General features: G+C 39.4%; 1 protein-coding gene across 1 annotated transcript in view; it reads left to right on the forward strand.

Annotated features, from left to right (window-relative positions):
* The window catches only part of tp53i11b (tumor protein p53 inducible protein 11b), a 46,551-nt gene that overhangs the window by 15,296 nt on the left and 7,166 nt on the right, over positions 1-24,089 (forward strand). Inside the window, exon 2 of the mRNA XM_080876113.1 lies at positions 21,556-21,693. Within this exon, the coding sequence (XP_080732239.1) occupies positions 21,565-21,693 (129 nt within the window). The 5' untranslated portion in view covers positions 21,556-21,564. The remainder of the gene's footprint in view (positions 1-21,555; positions 21,694-24,089) is intronic.

The following is a 24,089-nucleotide window of genomic DNA, read 5'->3' on the forward strand; positions in this document are numbered from 1 at the left end:
TGGTTGCACTCGCTGAGATTGGCAAGGATCCCAGTCCATTCCATCAATTAGTGGACCTACCTGGTTGATGTGCCCTTTAAGCCCAGTATATGACGTTAGAACCAGGATTAACAAAAGATGTGAACGTGAGAAAGGTAGCAGTGTGTGACGCTGCTCTCCCATATGGAACAAAATGGTAGTCAGCTTTTCAGTTTCAGGGTTGTTTCTCTGTGTTCTGAACTCTTATGTCTCTAAAGACATTTTTAAATACTGTGTGATTTTATTTATGTATTTGTATTTTTTTATTTTTTTTTTGTGAGCCAGCCAAAGTAATGCTTTCTTGCTTGAATAGTTTGGATAACACCTAAGATGTGCACTGAGTCTGCTAAGATTTAAATGTGCTGTATAACTGCAGACCATTTCACTTGTTTTGTTTGACATTTTCTTCATTGCTTGTTTAGTGTGAGCCCCAGAACATGGTGATTGTCATGCTGCCAGGTAATAATGGTAACGTCAACATCATCTTGTGCTTCAAAAGACTGCTTCCCAGTTTATGGCACAACAAGGAAGTTGTGCTTGGTTTCACTCACCTATACATACTCGAATGTGTTGCAGGGTAGTACTTAGAGATGGAACAAAATATTGATATGGCAATACATTCTGACTTCCTCTTTCAGTATGGCTGTACACTGAATAGATATTTTGCAGCCACTTGTCTTAGAGCTGCTGCTTTATGGCGCCCTGCATCACTCATGCATGTCAGTTAAGTGAAGCTAAACTAAATGAAAGGTATCCACCTTGTTGTTGTGAAGAGGAAACTCTTATCAAACTATTATCAAAATGGAATAATAATGATGCACGAATGTAATGCATATAAAATGCAGTGCTTGTTGGCTTTTCTAGGCCTATTTTTCCTTAGTCACTTTACAGATATCGTGAGGTATCACTGATAATTGCCTTGCAGTGTATTAAGTGTGATAGAATCACTATCATCATAACAAAATTATCATGGGAACCTTAATAGCTTGGTAAATCCTGATTTACCTTTATAGCCGATAAAAGTGGACACATTTCTGTGGAAACCAGCTTATGTGTGTTTACAGTCATTACTAGAACTACTGCTTTCGCTCAGGATGCTAAATGAGACCACAGAGAACATAAATGCACACCTTTGATGTACTAAAATACATATTAATAGATGTTGAAATAACACCAACGTGTTGGGTACTTAAAGAATTTCTATTTTTATCTTTATTGAGCCATTAATTCCACGTGGACATGGTTTTAGTGACGCAAGTTGAAACCTCAAATGAGTACACTTCGTCATCCAGCAGTGCTGCTTAGCAACCAGGTAACGCTTCAGAAAGCAAGACGTGCTGAGAAAGCAAGGATCAAGTCGAAGTCTTGAAATACTGTGCCAGCTGAGGGATCTGTCCTCAGAACAATTGATTAACTGAAATACTTTAAAACTAAAACTTTGACATACCGTTTATTTATCAGTGGTCAGTACAAAAGGGAATAGTAAGGTTTTAAATTTTTTGATGTTTTAATCGGCTTAAACTCTTCGTCTATAGAAATCAACCTCTTAGTTTACTCCGCGTCTGATTGGTGAGTATTTGCTCGTTGTTTGTTGAACTTGAGGATGACTGAGAAAAGGAGAATGCCAAAATGTGATAGAGATTTTTGTACGTTGTGCTTTAAACCTTGAATATTAATTTTGTTAATATTTAATAGCCAGTGTAGCACATTTACATACCAAATGAAAATTCTACCCACATTTGGCATTTACCAGGTGTTGATTTTGGACCTTGTTCTCATCTGGACAAAGTAAATGTTCTCAACCCTGTGTTTTTCCTGTGAGGGCGGTAACATCTGCTTCACTTCTAGAAACTGCAGATTATCATACTCCATTTTTAGCTTCTCTGCACAAAAGCAAGATCAAAGAAACACAGAAAATGTCAACAGGAAAGTTGGACTAGCAGGACTTTATTTAAGATTAAATTGTTAGACAGCCTGTGTGGGTCTTCCTTAGGTTTCCTAAATATGCTGTGCAAGTATAATATTGGAGTATCAATGTAGATCATACATTGTTCCACATCAAACTACTAAAATAGCTGCTGTGTCCCCTGGACCTGTGTGGTTTGTTTTCTTTAGTTTGTTTCTCTCAGTGGTGGAGAATAAAATGAAAGAACTTCCAGTTTACTTACTGCTTATGTTTCACTGGTAACACAAAGTTTTAATAAAGGAGTTCAATAAAGTATCCCAGGATCTTTTTCTCAAGTGATGGAGATGGAGCTAGAGATTGGCCATCTGATTGGTGCTTCCTTTAACTCTGTGGAGACGAGAGAACGGAGCTAGAAGGCGATGTTTCTGCTTAACCAGCCAACCTACTCTCCACCACTTACCACTCGGAGGTCATGAACTCTGAGTAGTGGCTAAAAGAAGGGGCTGCAATATTCAGTTGTGCCATAGGGACACCAATGTAGGACACGGCATTGAAAGCAGCCAGCTGAGCTGGTTCAGGTATTTGACCCTTTGGCAGTTTCCTGCCACACCCAGCTCACAGGAGACCCAGTGGATGACCCAGAACTCACTGTAGAGATTAGATATCTTGTCTGGCCTGGGAGTGTTTTAAAATCCTCCAGGAGGAACTATAACGTGTTGTTTGGGGGGGGGGAGAGAGTCTTTAATACCCTATTTAGCCTGCTCCCTCCCCAAGCTGAATGACTTCCGACCGGTGGCACTGACGTCACATCTTATGAAGACTCTAGAGCGGCTCTTCCTCAACCTCCTCCGACCACAGGTACAACATGCCCAGGACCCACTACAGTTTGCATACAAGGCGGGTGTCGGAGTGGAGGATGCCATCCTGTACCTCCTACACAGAGCCCACTCACACCTGGATGGGGGAAAAGGCACGGTCAGGATCCTGTTTCTTGACTTTTCCAGTGCCTTTAATACCATCCGGCCCTGTATGCTTCAGGAAAAACTGAACAGGATGGAGGTGGACCCCTGCCTGGTGGCTTGGATCTCCGACTACCTCACCGACAGACCACAGTACGTCAGGCTGAAGGACATCACGTCTGACACTGTGGTCAGCAGCACAGGAGCACCACAGGGAACTGTGCTGTCCCCTCTTCTCTTCACCCTGTACACCTCTGACTTCTGCTACAACTCTGAATTATGCCATATTCAGAAGTTTGCAGATGACACGACCATCATGGGGTGTATCTGGGATGATCAGGAAGAGGAGTACAGAAGTCTGGTGAGGAACTTTGTTGCATGGAGTCACACAAACCACCTGCAACTCAACACCTCAAAGACTAAGGAACTGGTTGTGGACTTCGGGAGGTCCAGAGAAGGTCCACTGCCGGTTCAGATAGAGGGGGAGGAGGTGGTCAACAAGTACAAGTACCTCGGGCTGTGGGTGGACAATAAACTGGACTGGTCATGCAACACAGAGCACCTGTATAAAAAAGCCCAAAGCCGACTGTACTTCCTCAGGAGGCTGAGGTCTTTTAACATCTGCAGGAAGCTCCTGAGGATGTTTTACCAGTCGGTGGTTGCTGGAGTACTTTTCTATGCTGTGGTGTGCTGGGGGAGCAGCACAGCAAAGGAGGACTCATCCAGGCTGGAGAAACTGATCAGGAAGGCTAGCTCTGTGGTCGGCATGAAGCTGGACACTCTGGTGACAGTGGCAGAGAAAAGGACACTAAAAAAACTGCTGGACATTATGAACAATGCTGGGCATCCTCTGCACACGGCCATAAACAACCAGAAGAGTCTGTTCAGTGACAGGTTGCTTCTCCCCAAGACAAGAACTAACAGACTTAAAAACTCCTTTGTCCCACACGCCATCAGACTGTTTAACTCCTCTCTGGAGGGGAGAGGGAGGGGAAACAGGAGGACAAAGGAGGGGGGAACAACTAAGCTGTAGTGCCTCTTCACCTCACTGTACAATACCTTGTGCAATACTTTTTGTAAATAGTCAACAGTGCAATAGACTCAATACTTGAAATGTGCAATTCACTTGTATTTTTATTTTTTATTCCTATTTATTCTATTTATCCCCTTTGTATATTTTATTTTATATTTGTTTATATTATGTGTATGTGTGAGTGTGTGTGTGTGTGTGTGTGTGTGTGTGTGTGTATATATATATATATGTGTGTGTATATATATATATATATATGTATGTATGTATGTATGTGTGTATATATATATATATATATATATATATATATATATATATATATATATATATATATATATATATATATATATATATATATATATATATATATATATATATATATATATATATATATATATATATATATATATATATATATATGTGTATGTGTGTGTATGTATATATATACACACACACACACACACACACATACATACACACACACACACATATATATATGTGTATATATATGTATGTGTGTGTGTGTGTGTGTATGTATGTATATATGTATGTATATGTATATATATTTATTAGGGGTGCAACGATATTCGTATCGATATTGAACCGTTCGATACAGTGCTTTCGGTTCGGTACGCATATGTATCGAACAATACAACATTTGTAATTTATTTTATCAACTTTCCTTCTGACGATGCTGTCTGTGTTGAGCGCTCAGTGAATCTGCGTTCGACTACTCCGCCTAGGCTGCACTGTCGAGCGCAGATCCACTGAGCACTCAACACAGACAGCATAGTCAGGAGGAAGAGCGCAGGGCAAGCTAGCGAGACAGAAGTTAAGCTCTACTTGCAACAGGCAAATTGAACCTCATTCAGATCTGGCGTTTGGAATTATTTTGGTTTTCATGTGACGTATGACCCTGAAGGTAAGCGAGTCATGGACTAAAGTAAAACAGTATGTTGGATGTGCGGTGCAATGCTCAATTACATGGGTGGGAACTAGTGTGTTAGCGCAGTTAGCTCATTAACGTGTTGGCCGTCTAGCCCCATGCACGGGCGATCGGCGGTAGCTCGTTAACGGAGATTTGCCGTGTTGTGGCGTTAAGGTCATTTCAACGAGATTAACCTGAAATCACTAGTGGGAACACAACGAATATGACTGCACATTTACGCCGACATCATCCTAGTGCAAAGACAAAAACAACAAGCATGCTACTAACTTTAGCCGAGTCATTTAGACAGCTGTTAGCACATGATTCTCCTTATGCTGCTGAGAATATAGCCCAGAAGAAGCGGATAGTATAGCTTTTATTTTGGAAAGAGACATTTCTCTGTAATAAACTCTCTTTTCCAAAGATGAGTGATTCCTCAATCAGATACAGGGCTTGCAATATCGCTAGCCCGACGTCCCGGAGCTAGCGATTTTTTTCAGTCGGGCTACCAAAATCTATCTCTTCCCTGCCCGTCGGGCTATTGTAGGAAGAAAAATATATGTCAATGCTTTTGCATTCTTTCAGAAATGTAGCTGGGTAATTATGTCATTGGCATCGGTGAGCCACTGTCAATATGTGACATATTGAAATCGCGTTTGAATTTGCGCTTGTTTTTTTGCTTTCACTTTGCAATGACAGCACTGATCTGTGAGTGATGATAATTTGTGCACCAATTCCTCTGACATCGTCTTATTAATCGTTAGCTTACTATGCAAACATGACAAGTGAAATCTCCCGCAGCAAGCTTAAACATGTGAGAGGTTGATCGCGCAGAGAATCGCTGAGCTTATGTGAGTGCGTGTGTAAAAGCAGGAGGATATATATTTCATTTCTTCTGAGCCAAATAAGACAGGTCAGGGTGAAGAAGTGACAGCCAAAGAAAAGCTTACCACAAAACGGAGAAGTTATGACAAATCAGACTATAAGGCAAAAAGAAAGTGCAGCTTCATGGTTTCATGGACAAAATAATTTCTGTGGCTGCGATATGACGAGCTAAATAACCAGGGCTGCACATAAGTGGTCCGCAGGTGCGCATTCGCTGTCAAAATAAAAAACGCGCACAAGGGTTAGGGTTAAATTTAAAAACTGTACTTTTGAGTTAAAATATATATTTATAATTTTAATAAATGACAAATTAAAAAGGCATGAACATTTTTTTTGTATCGAAAAAATATCGAACCGAACCGTGAATTTTGTGTATCGTTGCACCCCTAATATATATATATATATATATATATATATATATATATATATATATATATAAATATAAATAAATAAAATAACATTCTGTAACTGTAACTTCTGTCGGTGCTGTGCTTTTTTGGAAATCGAATTTCCCAGAGGAACCCACCCGAGGGATTAATAAAGTTCTATCTTATCTTATCTTAAGCTGTCTTCAAACAAGCGAAAGAAAAAAAGTAAAGCGTACAGGATTGTAGTTAGTAAACTGTTATCATTATGGATGAAGTGATTTAACTCAACCCTTTTTTTACTTTAGTGCTTTAATGCTGAATCATTTGGAGTTTCCCATGAAATACTCAAAATTCTCCTGTAATGTGGCAGTAGTCTCTTGGGGAAAATTGGGCATGCAGAGTTTTAGCCACTAATAACCATTTGTAGTGCGTCATTAAAGCTTGCCTCATTAGCTCGTTTAATTATGGTTGGCTAACAGTTACTCTGGACAACAAGCATTTGACATCTGGTATTTCAAGCTACCTGTGGTTGTGCTACACCACCAGGGCCTTCAGTTCTCCTGAGTAAACTCTCCAGATTTCAGAGTTGCCTGTTTATTTGGTACGCCTGTTTAAAACTAATGTAGTACAGTCCAAAAATCATAGTGTCAGTGTAATAATATGCTGCTGCTGCACAGATGAGCAAATTAAACAGCAAAAATAATAATTATGTGTAAGTAGTAATAATTACTGGTTGGTGTCTTACAGCAGAGACGGCGTCATAGAGCATTGTGTTATTTTTGTCGTGTGTACATTTAAAGGCGGGAGCTCGTTCATTTCATCCTTTTTCCGTGTGTGCTGACCCCCCCCCCCCTCTCCCAGGTGTGCGTGTACGCCAAGTGTCGGCACTCTATTCTGCAGCTTCTGCGATAGCTTCACAGTTAGCCTGCTGTGTAAAGAGTGATTCCAGAGATAGAAACCCCAACAATGCCTGGCAGCCCTCTGTGGCTTCATATTAGAAGAGTCTCTCCCTCTCAATTTCATCCCCCACATTGCCCCAGTGTAACAGATGGTAAACATAAGCCACCTACCTTACTTGCACACCGCTGTGTTGCACATTATTTGATAAATAACAAAGCTTTTTCACTTGTACTGCTGTCCCTCACTGTTCTTTTTTTTGCGGCATGCAACTAGTAAATTGGGCTGATTAGATGAAAATATCTGGCAGAAATTATTTTTGAAAAAAGAGCGGGTGTGTAATATTCAACTGTGATACATTCATATATTATACATCTATCTATTTATGCATATGGATGTTGCAAAAGCAAACTACAGCAACTCTGTGCGTGAATGTAAACACAGATTCATGTGCGTCATAAGTAGGGCTGCCACGTCGACTAGTCACGATTACGTCGACTATTAAAATCTTTGACGACTAATTTAATAGTCGAAGCGTCGTTTGAAGCTTTGTAAGATCCCAAAAGACGCAGGAATAAGTAGTAGGATTTAAGAGTGTAATAACGGACTGAAACAGAAGATGGCAGCACTGCATGTACGAGGATGCAAGCGGCCGTTAAACCTCGAAGAAGAAGAAGCTGTGTCCGGTATCGTAGCTGTGTCCAAATTCAGGAACCGCAAACTCGTGTGCCCGCAGGCAGATTACTTTACAGCGACACGACAAATTCGAAGACTCCGACAAATGCGGCCGACAAACGCGCCCTTCATTTCCTCAGATTTGAAGGATGGGTCGCTTCGTGGCCCAACCTATCCCAGAATTCATAGCGTGGCCCTGCTCAGTTTCCAACAACGGTGGCAACTAGTTAGGTTTAATATTACTCTTATTATTCTTTCTGGGTCACAAAATAAACGTTTAATATATTTTCAGGCAAGAATGTAGCTGTGTAAACCTCAGATATCTGCTCAGTTTATCAAGACACCACATATTTTGAAAAGCGCTCCAACGCTTTCTGAGACGTCTGTTACCCACCAGCTCGATAGTGAGCCGGGGTTCAAGGCTCACTAGAGCCGGCGAGAACACCGGACTCCCGGCAAATCATTTTCAAACCCACCGCCATCTTTCGCTACTCAGGTTAAACGTGATGTATAAGTCACTTAGATAACTTAAAACTGTTATTGTTTGGCTTTTTTCAGTATTTTATTTGTTCCTGAGTAAATCGGTTTGGCTGAGATTAAAGTTATAGTTTTTACACAGCTGAATAAACGTCAAGCAAACAACTGATTATCAGAAGTGTGAGATGCTCGGGTGGTGGTGCAATAAGCTGTACGTTTTACGTCCAATGGACGCATGATCTGATTAGTCGAATATTCGCAAAAATAATCGGTGACTAGTCGACTATCAAAATAATCGTTTGTGGCAGCCCTAGTCATAAGACAGAGAGAAAAGGAAGAATAGCTTCATGGCTAGGGATGGGTATTGATAAGATTTTCACGATTCCGATTCCATTTTTGATTCTGTTTAACGATTCGATTCTTTATCAATTCTTTTTAAAAAAGAGAACACTAAGGTCGATTAGCTTAGAACTTTGTTTTATATCTTCTCTTTGAACAAGATAGAAATTTCGGAGTAACATGGCCTTACAAACCCAGCAGTGAGATCTTAAGAGATCCACAGCCTATGGCTCTTCAATGGGGTGTCACAGGGTCCCCGGGCAAAGAAATTGTAAATGTAAAATAATAAAATAAATATTCTTCTGTAGCAATAACAAAGTATAACATAAATTATTCTGTAGCAATTACACAAGAATATTCAGTAATGTCCCTGCCTACAATTAAACACATTCACTTACCGATAGAGCTGGGCGATAGAACGATAACGATATGTATCGCGATATAACTTTTACTCGATAGAGAAATTAAGCTATCGCGATAGACCTCGCCGCTCTTGTCCTCCTTAAAAAAAAAAAAAAAAAAAGGTCAGCCGATCCAAATTCAGTAGCGCAGAGCTGAACCAATCACAGCCGCAGCGTCACGTCGCGTGACTTGCTACGCACAGCACAAGTGCCAAGCCGCACGTGTGTTTGTTTGGGAAGCAGCCAGCGGGTAATGGAGCCAGCGCATAATGGAGGAAATGAGTGTGCCGACTAGAAAAATCAACCGAGCGTGACCGAAGAGAAAACAGATGATGGTTCCAATGCCGGAGAGATTGTCGAACGGAAGAGCCAAAGAAGTTCCGTAGTGTGAAGGTATTTCGGCTATTTCAAGTCTGACAAAAAACAGAGTAGCGTGCACTGTAAATTGTGCCAAAAGCAAGTCTGGAAATACAATGAACTGGTGCATGCGTCACACTGTGCGCCGCGTTATTGTTTCGGTGAAATTAATTTCTACAATACTGTTACTGTTAATTCTACTCTCTGCAGTGTTTAAATGCTTACATATACACACAGTTACTGTCCCTCCACACATACGACTCGGTTCTGCTTCTATGCCGCAGCTTTGTTTACTTTTTCCCTCCGAGGCTTCTAGACTTCTGATTGGCCAACATTTCTGCACGGTTAGGAATCTAGCGCCACCTGCTGCTTTGGCATGTTCATAGCAGCGTTTTCCTTCATTTCTGCCTTTATGTGTGGACGGGATTATTTTTTAAAACGAAAACAGAAAATCTCAGTTTTCAAAAATACCCGTGTACGTGTGGACGTAGCCTCAGTCTCTGACTGGAAGCGCTAATTCGTCATTCGGCTTTTGTCAGACTAAAGTAACTGTTAAAACTGTTTGAAAAGCTCAGCTATACAACAAGGAGAGATTGAGAATTTCCTTTTAGTTCTCAGTTTATTTGATATTGACAAAAGTTAGTCAGTTTTGTCTGTTCTTCTGTAAAACAAACTAAGATTTATTTTTAGAATTAATATTTTGTTTCTAAGTGGAATTGACAATTTAGTCTGTTTCATTTGTTCTATTTTGAAACTTAAACGCTTTAGCGGCTGCCTTTTGTGTAGTTTGCAATATTTGCCTTTATTTATCTGAAAAAGTCTCATGTTCCTTAAGTACATCTACCCTGTTGAACTTATTATGGGAAATAAATATTTAAAAACAAGCTGCTGATTATTTCACATTTTACTTGTGAGCAACGGCACATTTAAATCTTACAAATATAGTTATTTGGCTTATATCGTGATAGATATCGTTATCGCCTGAAATGAAAAAAACATATCGTGATATGAAAAAATCTCATATCGCCCAGCTCTACTTACCGAAAATCGGGGCATCTGCTGTGGCAAACAGGTGCAAGCCTTTTACCACAAACTTAGTCACTGCTCGGTGACATTCGTCTATCCTGGCCTGAAAGGAGACGCTACCGGTAGACTGCAGCGAGAACTGCCAGCATCAGAGCCAGCCAGACTCTGTCTCTCTCATCATGGTCACCTAAATGCACAGCAATGGCAGGTTTTGTAATAAGGCAGATCGCGCTAACATAATATGCACTGTTAGTTGATTAGTTACCTGCTGCATTAACGGGAGAGGACGTGCAAACGTTACCGCTGCTGCTGGGTTGAGATTCACGAGTCCGGAGCGGAATTAAAAACACGACATTCATTTAAGGTTATCACGTGTTTTGTGAGCAAATGCTTTTGCATATTCGTAGTGTTTCCTCCCTTAAATGAAATATCTACTTTGCAAGTATTGCAAGTTGACGCTCCGCAACGTGGTGACGTCATTCGGGGTGACTGGAATCGATAAGGGAATTGTTTGCAAAAATGGCAAACAATTCCAAGGAATTGAAACAGTGGGAACCGGTTCTCAACAAGAACCGGTTTTCGATACCCATCCCTGTTCACGGCATTTTTCATGGTAGTGTAACTTTGGTTAACTGTGTTTACCTGTGTCCCTGTCTAAGGGGGGGGGGGGCTAAATAGAATACATAATATGATAAATATATCTATTTTACTCATAATGCAAATGCATATGTTACAGATTGATGAGTCTGCTTGGCTCTGAGTGATGTGAATCCTCACTTTTGTGATGTCTGCATTTATTTGTCATACATGGAGAGAAAACATTATAGTACACAAGCTATGCATGAACCCTTTAGTTGGACTTCAATCAAACTTCAAAGAAGCATGGACTGATGGTGTCTCTAAGTATAAGCTCCACTTCATGCTAGGGCTGTAGGTGCTGAGCTGCTTCACAAACCTTAAGTGTAAAATAGTGCATTCTCAGTTGGATTTTATTTGTTAAAAAAGTGTTTAACTATATAACATTGCAACTTGTTTGAGTAAAAGAGGTAGAGGTTACTCTAAGTCACTGTACAGAAAATATTAACTGAGCAATGTGTTATTCTAATTAGAGAATCAAATTAGAGAAGAAGTTTAAAAAATTTTGAGTGCACGCTGACAGTAATGGTTCTTAGAAAATCATGGTGAAAGTTGCAGGTTAGCCTTTATTAAAAAACAAAACACAAATTGTAGTCGGTGCATCTCCTATCATTTGAGAGCAGGCATTAATTTGGTACTGGTTCCAGACTGTTCAGTACTGGAGTATAAATAAGGGCCTTGACAAACTGTGCCGCAATTAGAATTAATGCAAAGTAAATTTATTCTAACATAGCTGATGTTCTTCTCCCAGTAATGAAGCTGCTGGTGTTGAGAGATCACATTTGATATTGCTTTGTGTTTACAGCCTGTGCTCTCAAGTCCAGGGCTGATGAGGCAGAATGTTCAAAATTGATTGCCACATTTATTAAATAATATGCATGCATTATCTGCCGTATACATGGGCATGAGCCAGTGGTGAGGAGAGTAACAGCAAGACCAATTGAATCAAACAGCAAATGTAGCAACAGATGTTATTGGTTTAAATCAGGTATTCATTAACGTATTAACATATTTTTATAGGGGATTTTCTTTAACTTTAGAGATCATGTGAATGACATGCAAATACATACATTTGGGGGTTTAAAAAAAAAATTAGGCTTTGGCTAAGGGGTGTTTCTTAAAATATAACCAACCTATCAAGGCCAAGTTCAGTCCCTGCCTTCACTGCGGGATATCCATGGATGCAGATGGGAGCGAAGAGAGCCTCAGGCACCATCAGACCTGTTTACTTCAGGAGACCTGCACAGTAGCCACATAAGAGACAAAGATCACAACAGACTGTTTCGTGCCACCAAAAATGGACTGAGAGATTGAATGCTCCAGAGACAAAGGCAGCTACAGGGAACTCTTAATGAACTTTCTAATGGTTCATTGTTACAATCTTTAGTTTTATTTCCTTTAGATGGATCTTCTTGATCAAAGACTTTTACTTTTTTTTTATGACCAGGGGGGTCATATTAGCTCAAACTGAAAACAGAGAGAGAGTTTGAACAATAATTATTTTTGTCCCAAATATTTTGGTTTCATAACCACTGGAAGCCAAAATTTATTGATGCACTCTTTGATATATCACAATATGTGAGACCAGGTTTTACAACAGATTTATACTGTTTAAAAAAAGATTTTGTGGTAACATCTTACAATAACAATGATGACTGGGACAATAAGCTTCCCTTACGTAATTGGGATGGAGTAGGTCATCCTATAAAAGAATATACTCCCCCCTCCGCTAGGTTATGTAATAACTGAATATTGGACAGGGAAACTCCAAATCCCAGAAATCATTAGGGCAAGTTCATTCCATGGTAACTGTCCTCAGATGATCTGACAGTAATCATCTGTTTGAGTCAGCACAATAATCCATTGATAGTAACCGAGGAGCTTTTCTGTTCTCAGACCAACTGTGTACAGATCTTGCCTGTGCTATAAAGAGTAAAGTATCCAGGGCCTGTGTTGGTGGTCTGTTTTGACTCAAGACAGGAATTTTTGGCCTTCTCGATTGTCCTTTGTGTATCACCAGCTATCAGTTTTGTTGCTTCCTTGCCCATCTTCTTTTCTCTGCCCTTTTGCCACACAACTGAATCTCATTTGCAATTTCATCTACATCAGAGCCAGCATTGGTCAAGAAAGGGAATAATTACTTTGAAGAAGTCTGAGTTTTAATGTACTTGGATGTTGAAGCTTTTCTTCATACCTTTGTCATTATAGATTATAGATTCTGGTTACCGGTTTGTGTTTGGTGGATATTGGGGAGTAGTCCCTCAAAGATTTCTGGTTTAACTCAACTGTGCGAACATGTTGTAGGAAAAAGAGCAGACAGGCGTGTGTGTGTGTGTGTGTGTGTGTGTGTGTGTGTGTGTGTGTGTGTGTGTGTGTGTGTGAGAGAGAGAGAGAGTCAGGTGTGCAGTGGCTCCACTCACATGAGTTTGACGTCATTGTTTAGCAGTGCTTAACTTTCAGGAAAACATGTCAGCACGGATTCAAGGAATTGGGCAATTTGGTGGCGGCTCTTAACTGGAACTGGTCCTTATTTTCCAACCCTTACCGCTGGATATTATAGACATATAGTTGGGATCCATGTCCCTCCACTTATCAACCTAAGAGTTTATCTGGTAGTGTCATCAGTGATGATAGCTCATTGGATGGGGAGGTGATAGAAAATTCCCTTATTTTCTTTGAACTTATAAATGCTGTTGGCTGCACGCGTCAATGAAACGGTGAGTCTGTAATTTTTTCCTCAATATCAACAGAAATATTGTAATCGCAAATTTTTTTGAAATCACTTAGCTCTACCACTGATGATGGAATCATTAGTGTGCTGTAATTAATTGTAGTCAGGTATAGTTTTATTGAGCAGTTAAAAATGCTAAAGGAGCTAGCTATAAAACTGAGTGACTGCTAACAGGAAGCTACCATCCTAAGAAAATGGTTACAGGTAAGAGTACTGATAATGTGTAAATAGTATTAGTAAATCCAACTAGATCCATTTTAGTTCTGAATGTGTCAGGATTGTGTTGATTTATCAACAAAATTAAATGGAGCGTTTTTAAAGCAGTTAAAACTCAGAATTACTGAGTTTTTCGCCACTTTTTTTTTGTTTTATATCACAGAAAGCCAGTACTTAAAAGTAAGTGTATTATATTCCTTAGTTATTTTTTCCCCAAAAATAAATCTTTACAAGGGAGAAATTGACTAAATAGCTTCTCTGATAGAGATCAGCTAAAAAGGGAGCAGATCAGAAAACAGTAAGGCTTTTATCTGCTTTGTATGAATAGTTGGAACCAAACTGCAGGCGTTTACTGAACCCTGGATTAATGTACTCTGAAGGCAGTTTGCAGTTCAGCTATGGGTTATGTCAAAACACAAAAGCCAGTAGAGCTAGTCTCCCTGGAATAAACCTTGAATATCCAACTCGTAGTCAAACCATAAGTAGATCTGTCCACAGATCTTGTGAATGTTTCTGGGAGTTTGCTGGAGTGAATTATCTCATTACCATTAAGTAACTATCTTAGAGTGTTTGGGAAATACTGAACACTTAAAGACGAGAGACTGGAGCACTAGTCTGCATGAAGGAAAACCTTTTTGCCCTTTGTCTTCCCCAGAAATTGGATGTGGTCACACATAATCAGAGATACCATGATGCGGTAATGCAGTTACAAATTGTTGTCAGAATAATTTTCCACTTACTTTGTCCTTCAACAAGCAAATCAGCACATTTTTAATTTGTCTTTTTAGTCACTAAGAGGTGATAATGCATGTTAATAGTAAGACATGAAAGCGCCAGATGTCATTTTGATGTAAACTATTTCATCAATGAGTGGGCAAGATGAAGAGTGAGGCTCTGTGAGGTTATAATGCTCACTGTAAAATATAAAAAAAAATGTAATAAGAAAGGAGCCACTATACTCTGACAGAAATGAGGGTCAGATAGTGGAATAGCTTTGAATCCCTCAGGGCCATCTGTGTGATGTACACAAGTGAGGAGAGAGAGGCTTTCTTTGATTCCTGACACAGTCTATCTCTTCTTATGTAAGTAATATAAATGGATTCTGAATCTGTCTCAAAATATGAGTTATTCCCATATTCAAGCATATTGTGTGTTGCCTGTGGCTTTTAAGTTGGCCTTTTGAGTCTTTTTTGCAAGGAAGTAGAATAAATAAAACTAGGACTGTGGATCAGGCTCTAAAGTTCAAAAACATTAACGTCTGCACAAATGTCAGTGAATGACAAGTCACTAGGGGATACCTGATACCTGAATTTGTATAAAGTTTTGTAATGGTGTAATGGTGCCGATTACATGACAACTTTGACCTGCCGATGCTACCAGAGAAAGTCGGTGCCGTTATTTTCAGTGTCGGCTCTTTCTTGACAGAGCTGTATGTGAGAACCAATTGATAAAATAGTCAGTGCTATAGTAAAAGGTCTAGTGAGTGAGCGGGAGTTATGTCTTCTGCTTCCTAATGTCACTCCTATAGCCTAAACCAGAGGATTTCCACCTGTTACTAAGTATGTAAAATGAACTAGGGCTGTGCGATATGACCAAAATCTCATATCCCGATATAAGACTTCTATCGTCCCGATAATGATATAAATCACCAAAATTTTACATTTTCTGTAAATTCTGTGAATCTCGGGCAGCTCGACTTGCGTGAAATGTTTCCAGCTGGGCGTCGTGTACCTGGAGTCAAGTGTTTTAACCGATGCATGAAACGAAACATTTTTAGACACACGTTGTAAAGGCCGCCGTTTCTTTGTATTTATTACACAGGGTGCTGCGGGGAAAAGCCTGTTCTAACCTTTGAGTCTAAGGTTTATTTTTTAGCACCTGACGGCTCTTTTTTGCTATTCATCGGTAAATATTCTGCATAATCTTTCACGTGATTCATTTTATTTTGAAAAGTCTCAACAGGATCTTGAGCTTTATTGTGAAAGGTTTATGTGGAACATAAACAAGCGGACACGCGGTGGTTTTACCGTCTTTGTTGCTAACACAACGCATAAAAACAGGCGCTTGTCCGTTGGTAGTGTGGTTATATTAAATATAAGAGAAAGAGAGAACTTTAAGAAATTAATGTAACCACTACAGTGACCATCAAAATGATGAAAAAATATTGCTGTAAACAGTTTATTTTGCGACACCACGAAACAAACGTTAGCAGAAAATGAAACGATAGATGTTTTTATATTGTCATCCGATATCGAACAGCGCTAAAATGAACTATGCTTTGTTCTGGATCTAATTCTCCATAAATGGTCTGGAGTTCATTTGCAAAAATGTCTCAGAATTAACACGTTCCAGGTTTGAATATCTCTGACAAATTATCTGCCAGTTCATTCAGGAGTCATCGTGATATTTCACTAACAAAAGAAAAATAGCACAATAAAGTTGTGACTGTGACATTCTTAGTCTGGAAAAAATTTCTGAATATCTGTTGTTCATCTTCTGGTAACTAATAGCAGTCGTCCTAAAGTGTGAACCATGCGACTGACATACACCGATTAGGGCTGAAGCAGTATCCTACTTTCAAATCTTTGCGTTCCACTGTTACAACCCCCGCTTCTGATTTTAGTCACCACTTTGCGGCTCCAAATTCAAAAAAAGACATGTAACTCTAGGCTTAGAAGATTTGAAGTCCAATAAGAGTCTAGGAAGCTTTATCTTAGTTGGCGAGAAAAAGACTGTCCTTACCTTTGTGGAAGCAGCAGTTTTCATCAGAGCAATGAGAAATCAATGCAGTAATATGTTTATGAAGATCTGTAAATGATTATTGGTGGTTATAAGAGATGGACATTTCATTGAGGGGAAAAACTACTCACTCTTGTTTCTAGAGTCTGTTTAGTGGAGGCTTTAATTTGTGTGCTGTCTGCTGTTGGCACTATATGGTGCTGTCGATATTCAAAATGTGGTGGTGAGGGGATTTGGAGGCTACTGAGCAACTGTATCTTCTGTTATTTGTGGAAAAAGAGAAGAAGAGCAGGCTGTAAGATCTGCTTTCTTATTTTGAGTAGCACATTTGTTCACAGTTGCTCCTTCACACCCACACATTGCTTTGTTCCTATGATACAATTATATTTTACAGAGCATCTTTTTAGTTGCTAACCAGAGATTTGTCCGGAGTTCACACCTTTTCCACAATATCTTCCTCCGTGTGTTTAGCAGCTTTTCGTTTCTACGGCACATGTTCTGTCACAAAGCCTGCAAATGAGAGGGTTTTGTTTGTTTCTAATATTGCTAGTCCCAGACTATGGGAGATTTGGTTCATTCTTGACTTCTGGTAGACTAATCTGGTCTTTCTCCTGACACACACCTGTTGTGTATTAAATTCACATGCCTATAAGTATTGTAAAAATATAATATCACAGTTTCATGAGCTCTTCTTGTGTTTGGGTCCATTGTTTCACTGTTAGGTGCCAAAATAATAAACTTGTATCTGTTTTCTTTATTTGTGCTTCCCAGCTTGCTTAATAATTGATTATTTTTACATGACCCTTCCTTCGTCTTTACTTTTCATACTTCTCTTATCTTGGTGTCCTGCTGAGTAACTGAGATTACATGTGAACTGTTAAATATTATATTTAATTTTAGCTGTTACAAAGTACCTAATTTATTCAGTCTTGTTTCAACTTTTGAGATTTAAAGAGCAAGTATTTCCACTTTAAGGTTTTTGGTTGTCACAAGAAGCCACTCATCAGGACATCATGCCTCCAATGCAGTTAATGGGATTCGGATCAAAGTCTCTTTAAAAATTCCTAAAATGTCACTTCCTACATCAAGGAGAATGACGGCAGAGACGTTGTCATCAAAGGTGTCTTCAGTCATGAAAGGTGCTTTCAATAATGAAGAAGCAATTGGTCCATTGGCAGTTGCTAAGCAACTGCATTGGCATTACACTTGTAAGTCAAGGAGCGCCTGTAGGGAGATCCAAAGGGAGAGACATGCAGGGACATTATTGCATGTGGGAGAAATGTGGGATTTACTAATGTATGCAGTGAAATGCGCTTCATTTACTGCTTTATTACAGATATTGATAGGGTCACGATAGTGGAGCAAATCAACAGTCGAGGGGCTTTAGAGCCATTGCTTAGGTTTTCCATCATTTACAGGGACATGATGCAAGGTCTGCTTTCTCTTTGTGGCTCAGTCGAGTCCACATGAAAGTTGAGCAAATGATTTGCCCGGTTACTTTTTCTGTGAGTGAGAAGTACACAACAGAAGTGGTCGTATTTCTGTACTGAATGAGAATAGGGCATAAGGGTAGAATAGCCTGAACAATATATTAACTAAACTATAATTTAACAACTTGTGGCTGTGCAGTAATCTAGTAATCATGTTACAGTAGCTGCACTGTAATTTGGCACACTGGGACCATCATCATACACCAACAGTTTAACTTTGCTACTTGGAAAGTAGAAAAGTTGTTTTGTTTTTTTCAGGGGGGGTGTAAGTAATCTAATTGTGTATTTCCCCAGAAAATATAATTAAGCCTGAGGCAAATGTCTCACTGCAATTATTCTGAGTGGGCACCAGTTCCTTTAAGCATAAAAAGCAAATGTGTGAAAGCACTAATGGATTTTTGCATCAGACTTTACAACTGGCAAAAAGGAAAGATTTGAAAGAGAACTGAGGAAAAAATATTCCTCTGTTCTCGTGAAGTGTTGTGATTATCGGTGTGTGGAACGGCTGGAATTAAAGCCTGCATACTTCTTTTGCTTCAAGTTCCAGCCATTGTATACAGGGTTTGGGGAGGCCCTTTTATCAGAAAGATTACCCCTCTCCATTGTGAAAATAGATTTACCTGCACTGATTACTTTCCATTCCCCGTTCTTTCTTTCTTGCGCCTCCTCCTGTTGATTGTTACAGAAAAAGGGGAAAGTCTTGTACTTCGCTCACTGTGTGGGGGACAAAATGGACAACAGAAGCCTGTAAACATGCTGTGTAACCTTTACTGACCTTTGCAATCCTATTCTGTGTGTGCATACCAATACAAGGGATTGCTGCCATGCCCTACTACACATATCTGACACAGGAATGCACTTAGACCAACACCTTAGCATATAACTGTTCTGGGTATGCCACACAAAACTAAATATCAGAATTATATGAATTGACAAAATACAAAGGAATACGAATTGCATGTAATGAATCAAGACAAGTTAAAGTGATTACATGTGTGATTTGCCGTGTTGCTTTTTTTATTTTATTTCATTTTTGAGATGATGGAAAGGAAAGTAAAACTGAATAAAAAGTATTATTTTTAAGATGACAATTTGGGAAGCGGAACAAAAATTTCTCATGGTAGAAATGTGGAAAAACTGATTCTTTAGTCACACACTGCAGCTACTGGTAAATTAAAGTTTTCTCCTTTGCCTAAAATATATATTAGATACATTTATTGCTATTATGTGTCTGTCTAAGACACAAGTTTTTTACAAAACTACAAAGCTTCATAAATTAAAAGGTTGGTATGCTTCCTGATTTGTGTCATACAGTTGTTCTATATTTTATTGCTGAGGTGTGTTGAAGTGCTTTGGCATGTGTGAGTGTTAACAATGTGTTTGTACGTTGTAAGTGGTTCTGTGCAGCTTAGCTTGCCAGTGTGACCTTGAAAAAACCAACTGTAGTAGTTTTATAACTCAGATTCTGCCTTGTCAGCTTAACTGTGATGATATACTTCCCAGTGGGTGGAAAGCTGAATACTTTGAGCTGTCTCCTGTTGGTACAAATTGTTTTCCTTTCCTGTGGACAAGGCTCTCTGTTAAAGATTCTGTCTTTGTAATTGCTCTCATCGGACTTCTCCAGAGAGCTGCCCTGTAGAGAAGCCATCAATTTTCGGACGGGCCGTTCCATCGTGTACATGTGTGCATATCTCTTTGCTTCCAGTTTAATCACTGTGGAGGTTACGTTATTGAGTCCGTGATGATGACTTTTGATTTGCCTACTGGTTGCCCATTGAGTCTGCAGCCACTTCTCATTAATGCTGATCAGTAGGACTGCTGCAGTGTAACCTCCTGTCACAGTCCATAGCCAGCAAGGGCAAGAAATGAATTACATGTTTGTTTGTTTTTTGCCACTGGCATTTACATCCACTCTTGTGGACAGTAAGTGACGTCTGCAAGATAATTAACACATGTATGTGTGCAGGGGCGTCGTGGGGGAAGTGGTGACTTTAACTACCAAGGGTTAATTTCAGCTGAAGTGGAGTTGCAATGAAGAGTTTGATTGTGTTTGATTTTTTTGTTTTGTTATTTCTACACAATTAGCAATAACTAAACTGCCTGAATAAATTGAGACAAAAAAAAAGCTTTCATTCCACTTTCACCTGTTACAAATTACAGATTGACCCCCACTTGACTCTCCTTTACACCATAGCTAATTTATTCTATCTAGGTGACTGCTAATGCGCACCGTGTCCAAAAAGAAACTAAAGAGAGGAGACTGTTAACATTTAAAAAAAAAAAAAAAAAAAAAAAAAGCACGCGTTAAACATTGAGCCACTGCCAGATGTAACAATATAGTTCTCAAAATGGACCAGCACAACTTAATACCATAATTTTATGTAATACTTAATCATCTAGTATCTGCAAGAATATCAGACCGACATATATGACATCTTTTGTGTTTTATGAGCTCAAAGGAACACTAACACGAAATCTCCATTTTATGTCCTATTTATAAAACTAATTCAATCCAGTGCTTTTTAAAATACTGTTATTCTGCCTACTCCCACCAAGAGCTGTAATTTTACTGTTATAGCTTCATAAACATATATTTTTGGAGATTTAATTGAACTTTCACATTTATTAATTATAGGTCGATTGCCTTGACCTGTGGCCTGTGACTTGCTTTAGTGCCAAAAACATTGAAAACTGTATTGGGCTATAAAGCAGGTTAATATATTAACCTGTATCAATCCTGTATGCTTTACTCTGTGATGAAGCATACATGCAGTGACGATGTGATAAAGACTACAGTATATCCAGATATTAAGGTTGAATTCTAAGGACGCATCATAGGTTGTTCATATACCGTATATGAACAGTTCATTGGGGGCTACCCTAATGAACCCTACAGATTACTGCATACAGTGGTTGGCTTAATTAATTAAAATGTAAAAAAAATAAAAATAAAACAAGGAGAAAGAAAGGGGGTTCACATAGACTGCTTATGTGCAGGGCCCAGAGTTCTGTGCTACGCCCCTGTGTGCGCGCGTGTGAGTCTATATGTGTGTCACTATTAGATGCTGTGATTCTCTAAGCAGCCACCTGCGTCTGTTGGGCTCTCAGCAGATACAGGGGGCAGCTGGCTCCTGCTTCCAGTCTGACTTAAGAGGAAGGTTTTATGGCTTGCCTGTATTTGTTACACCCGGATTACGTAATTGTGTTGCATAAGTCACATCCTCAAGGGAATTATTTGTAGATTGGTTGATGCCTATTCCTGCCCCATGTGATAGCGATGTCGTCTTCAGACAGAGGCGTAAAATGATGACGGGAGAACTCCACTGATGTTTATTATATAAATGGTCTAGGGAAAAACAAAATTAAATCCATCCTCTTTCATTCCTCTTTCAGTCCTACTTATTAAGTAGTAATTCATATTATTTTATCTCCTCTAACGACACCATCCATGTGTCTCCTTTTTTATTTTCGTGTCAGGTGTGCACCATGGCATCTAAACCTCCTGCTCCTCTAATGAAGAAGCACAGTCAGACGGACTTGATAAGCCGTCTGAAGAGCCGGAAGATCCTTGGAGTCGGTGGCGAGGACGACGATGGCGAAGTGCACCGCTCAAAGGTCAGATTACATCATATAAACATATTCCAGCGAGTTTGACTCAATCTAAGCGCTAATGTACAGTCAAATGGCTTGTGCATTAGTGCAACAAGCAGCTTGGTTAGAAATGAGTGCATTTGTTAACTATCACCAGTTAAACTACTGGAAAAGCAAAATGACTTTCCACCACAAATGTGTTTACTAGCCCTGAGAAGAGCTATGGATTCTTTTTAAAAGCCACAGTGGGCTGCTAATTGGCTCATCACTCTCTTCGTGTCCCATTGTCTGCATTTGCTCTTTATGGATCAGTAAATCTAGATCACGTAATCCAACAAGCTCTGGCAGCTCCACTGAGATGTGGCTTGGTCCCTTGAGAGACTTCCTGCCTCTTGCATCTCATATGTATTCTCTTTCTGCCTCCCATGCATTAGCACATCAGTATAGACGGTGCATACCAAAACACAACAGCACACAATCAGATATATGTTAGGAGACAGAGTATCATATTTGAATATCAAGTTCCACAGTTGCACACTGACAATAATTTATTCCATTTCACTGAGCTCAGATTTCAAGATTTCAGATTATTATTATACATTTTTGTCATTATCAGACCTCATTACAGTGAGCATAGGCATAGCAGATTGTTCCTCACTGAAATATTCATTAACATGCAAGTGTGAAAAAGGGACAGAACAGAAGGGAGCAGGCATACGGTGGTGGCTGATAGTTCGTGATGTGATGTCAGCCCCCTTTTTCTCAGCTCTCCTGAGTGTTTGTTTTCTCTCTCAATGTTTTAGCACGGAGCCTAACCCTGACATCTGCCACTCAGAAACCTTTCCAGGACGGTATGATAAAGACAGAAACGAATGTGGCAGTTGCTCCTCTCTCTTGAGTCTTGGGGTTGCATATTCACTGTAATGGCTGAACCAACAACAGGGTATACAAACCACAGTAAAACAACAGTTTGGTTAATGGAATCTACTGTACGTGCTGTTTTGAAAAAATGTGTTTCCCTGTTTAACTTCGACATTGAACTAAATTAGAATTTAATTGTTACTGTGACAGTATAATTGTTCACTTATTCTACTCCATTGTGCTTACTCTTGTTGTTCCATTTATCCTTGCCATACATAGTTTTTTTTTTTTTTTTTATATATAGAGGAAACAGTTGACTCCATCCCGGTGGTTTAAGTAAACAATGGAAGGAAGTGCTCCTGCACTCTGTTCACTGTGCCTTCCTGCTTCTTCTACTACTTAGAGATAAGAATACTCTTCCTCTTTAAGGGACAGAAAGACAGTAGTGCATTACTGCAATGCTTTATCTAGGTGCTACTGTGCAAAAAGATAATGCCTCACCTGGCTGCACCATTACTGACAGCTTGTTTAATTCAGTGATCCTGTATTTAAGTGGTAATGGGATGTTGCAACTGACAGATACTGATATTTCAGAGCACTGCTACTCTAGTTGGTATTAGCTGAATATTTTTCATCCTCTATGGCTGAAAAGCTGCTCATTGTTTACTAAATAGCTGAAGGAGTGATTGATGACAACTCAAGGCCACAACAGCTGCACTATAGCTTCTCTCTGCACAAACAACATTGTGTATTTCTTTTCCTGTTTCTCCCTCTTTCCACTCAACTGCCTTCTGCAATATTCTGCCCTAAGCCACCATGGTACCATCAATTGATGCTCAGTTTTCAGAGTATGAATATTTCTCATGCCAGTCATGAATATTTATGTGTTCTTGTCAAAAACGGCCCCTAAAACCAAAGGCACAGGAAGGGTGATTCACCTGGTTATGTGACCACAGCTGGCACAGATGGATTCGTGTACAGGTGCTTCAGTTGCACTGCAATGAGGGATGTACATGTCTACCCCTAAATTAAAGACTGCAGCAGACATTGGGAATTTAAGAATCTTAAAAAGAAAAATCCCCTTCCCCCATCTTACTTCAAGCACATGAAGTCTTTGTTTTCCTTTCTGCTGCTTTTGAACACGGGTTCTCTAAAGATACTTAACAAGTTCAGGGCCATCAGTCCTTCTGTTTGTGTATACATCAAAGATTGATGCAAATGCACACACATGAATCACTACCCTTATATATTTTGTTTAAACGTGGTGTGTTTTTTATCTGCATCTAAAGTCATTGCCATGATGAGGTTATTTTTATATGCCAAATTACTGTGCATTACAAATAAATGTCTGGTTGCAAATTACATATTTAACTTAGGAAACTCTTCAAACAAACACAACAGGTATAGTTTTTTGACAGAAGTGCTCAAAATGGTGACATTTGAAATTCACGTCATGATGTGAATTTCACAGAAAGTCAACAGACACGTTTATAGTTGCATCTCGGCCCCGAGGGCAAAAAGGAAAAGTCATGTTTAATGATATCCTGGAAAAAGCTCTC

The sequence above is a fragment of the Rhamphochromis sp. 'chilingali' genome (assembly GCF_963969265.1).
Source record: "Rhamphochromis sp. 'chilingali' genome assembly, chromosome: 2".
NCBI lineage: Eukaryota > Metazoa > Chordata > Actinopteri > Cichliformes > Cichlidae > Rhamphochromis > Rhamphochromis sp. 'chilingali'.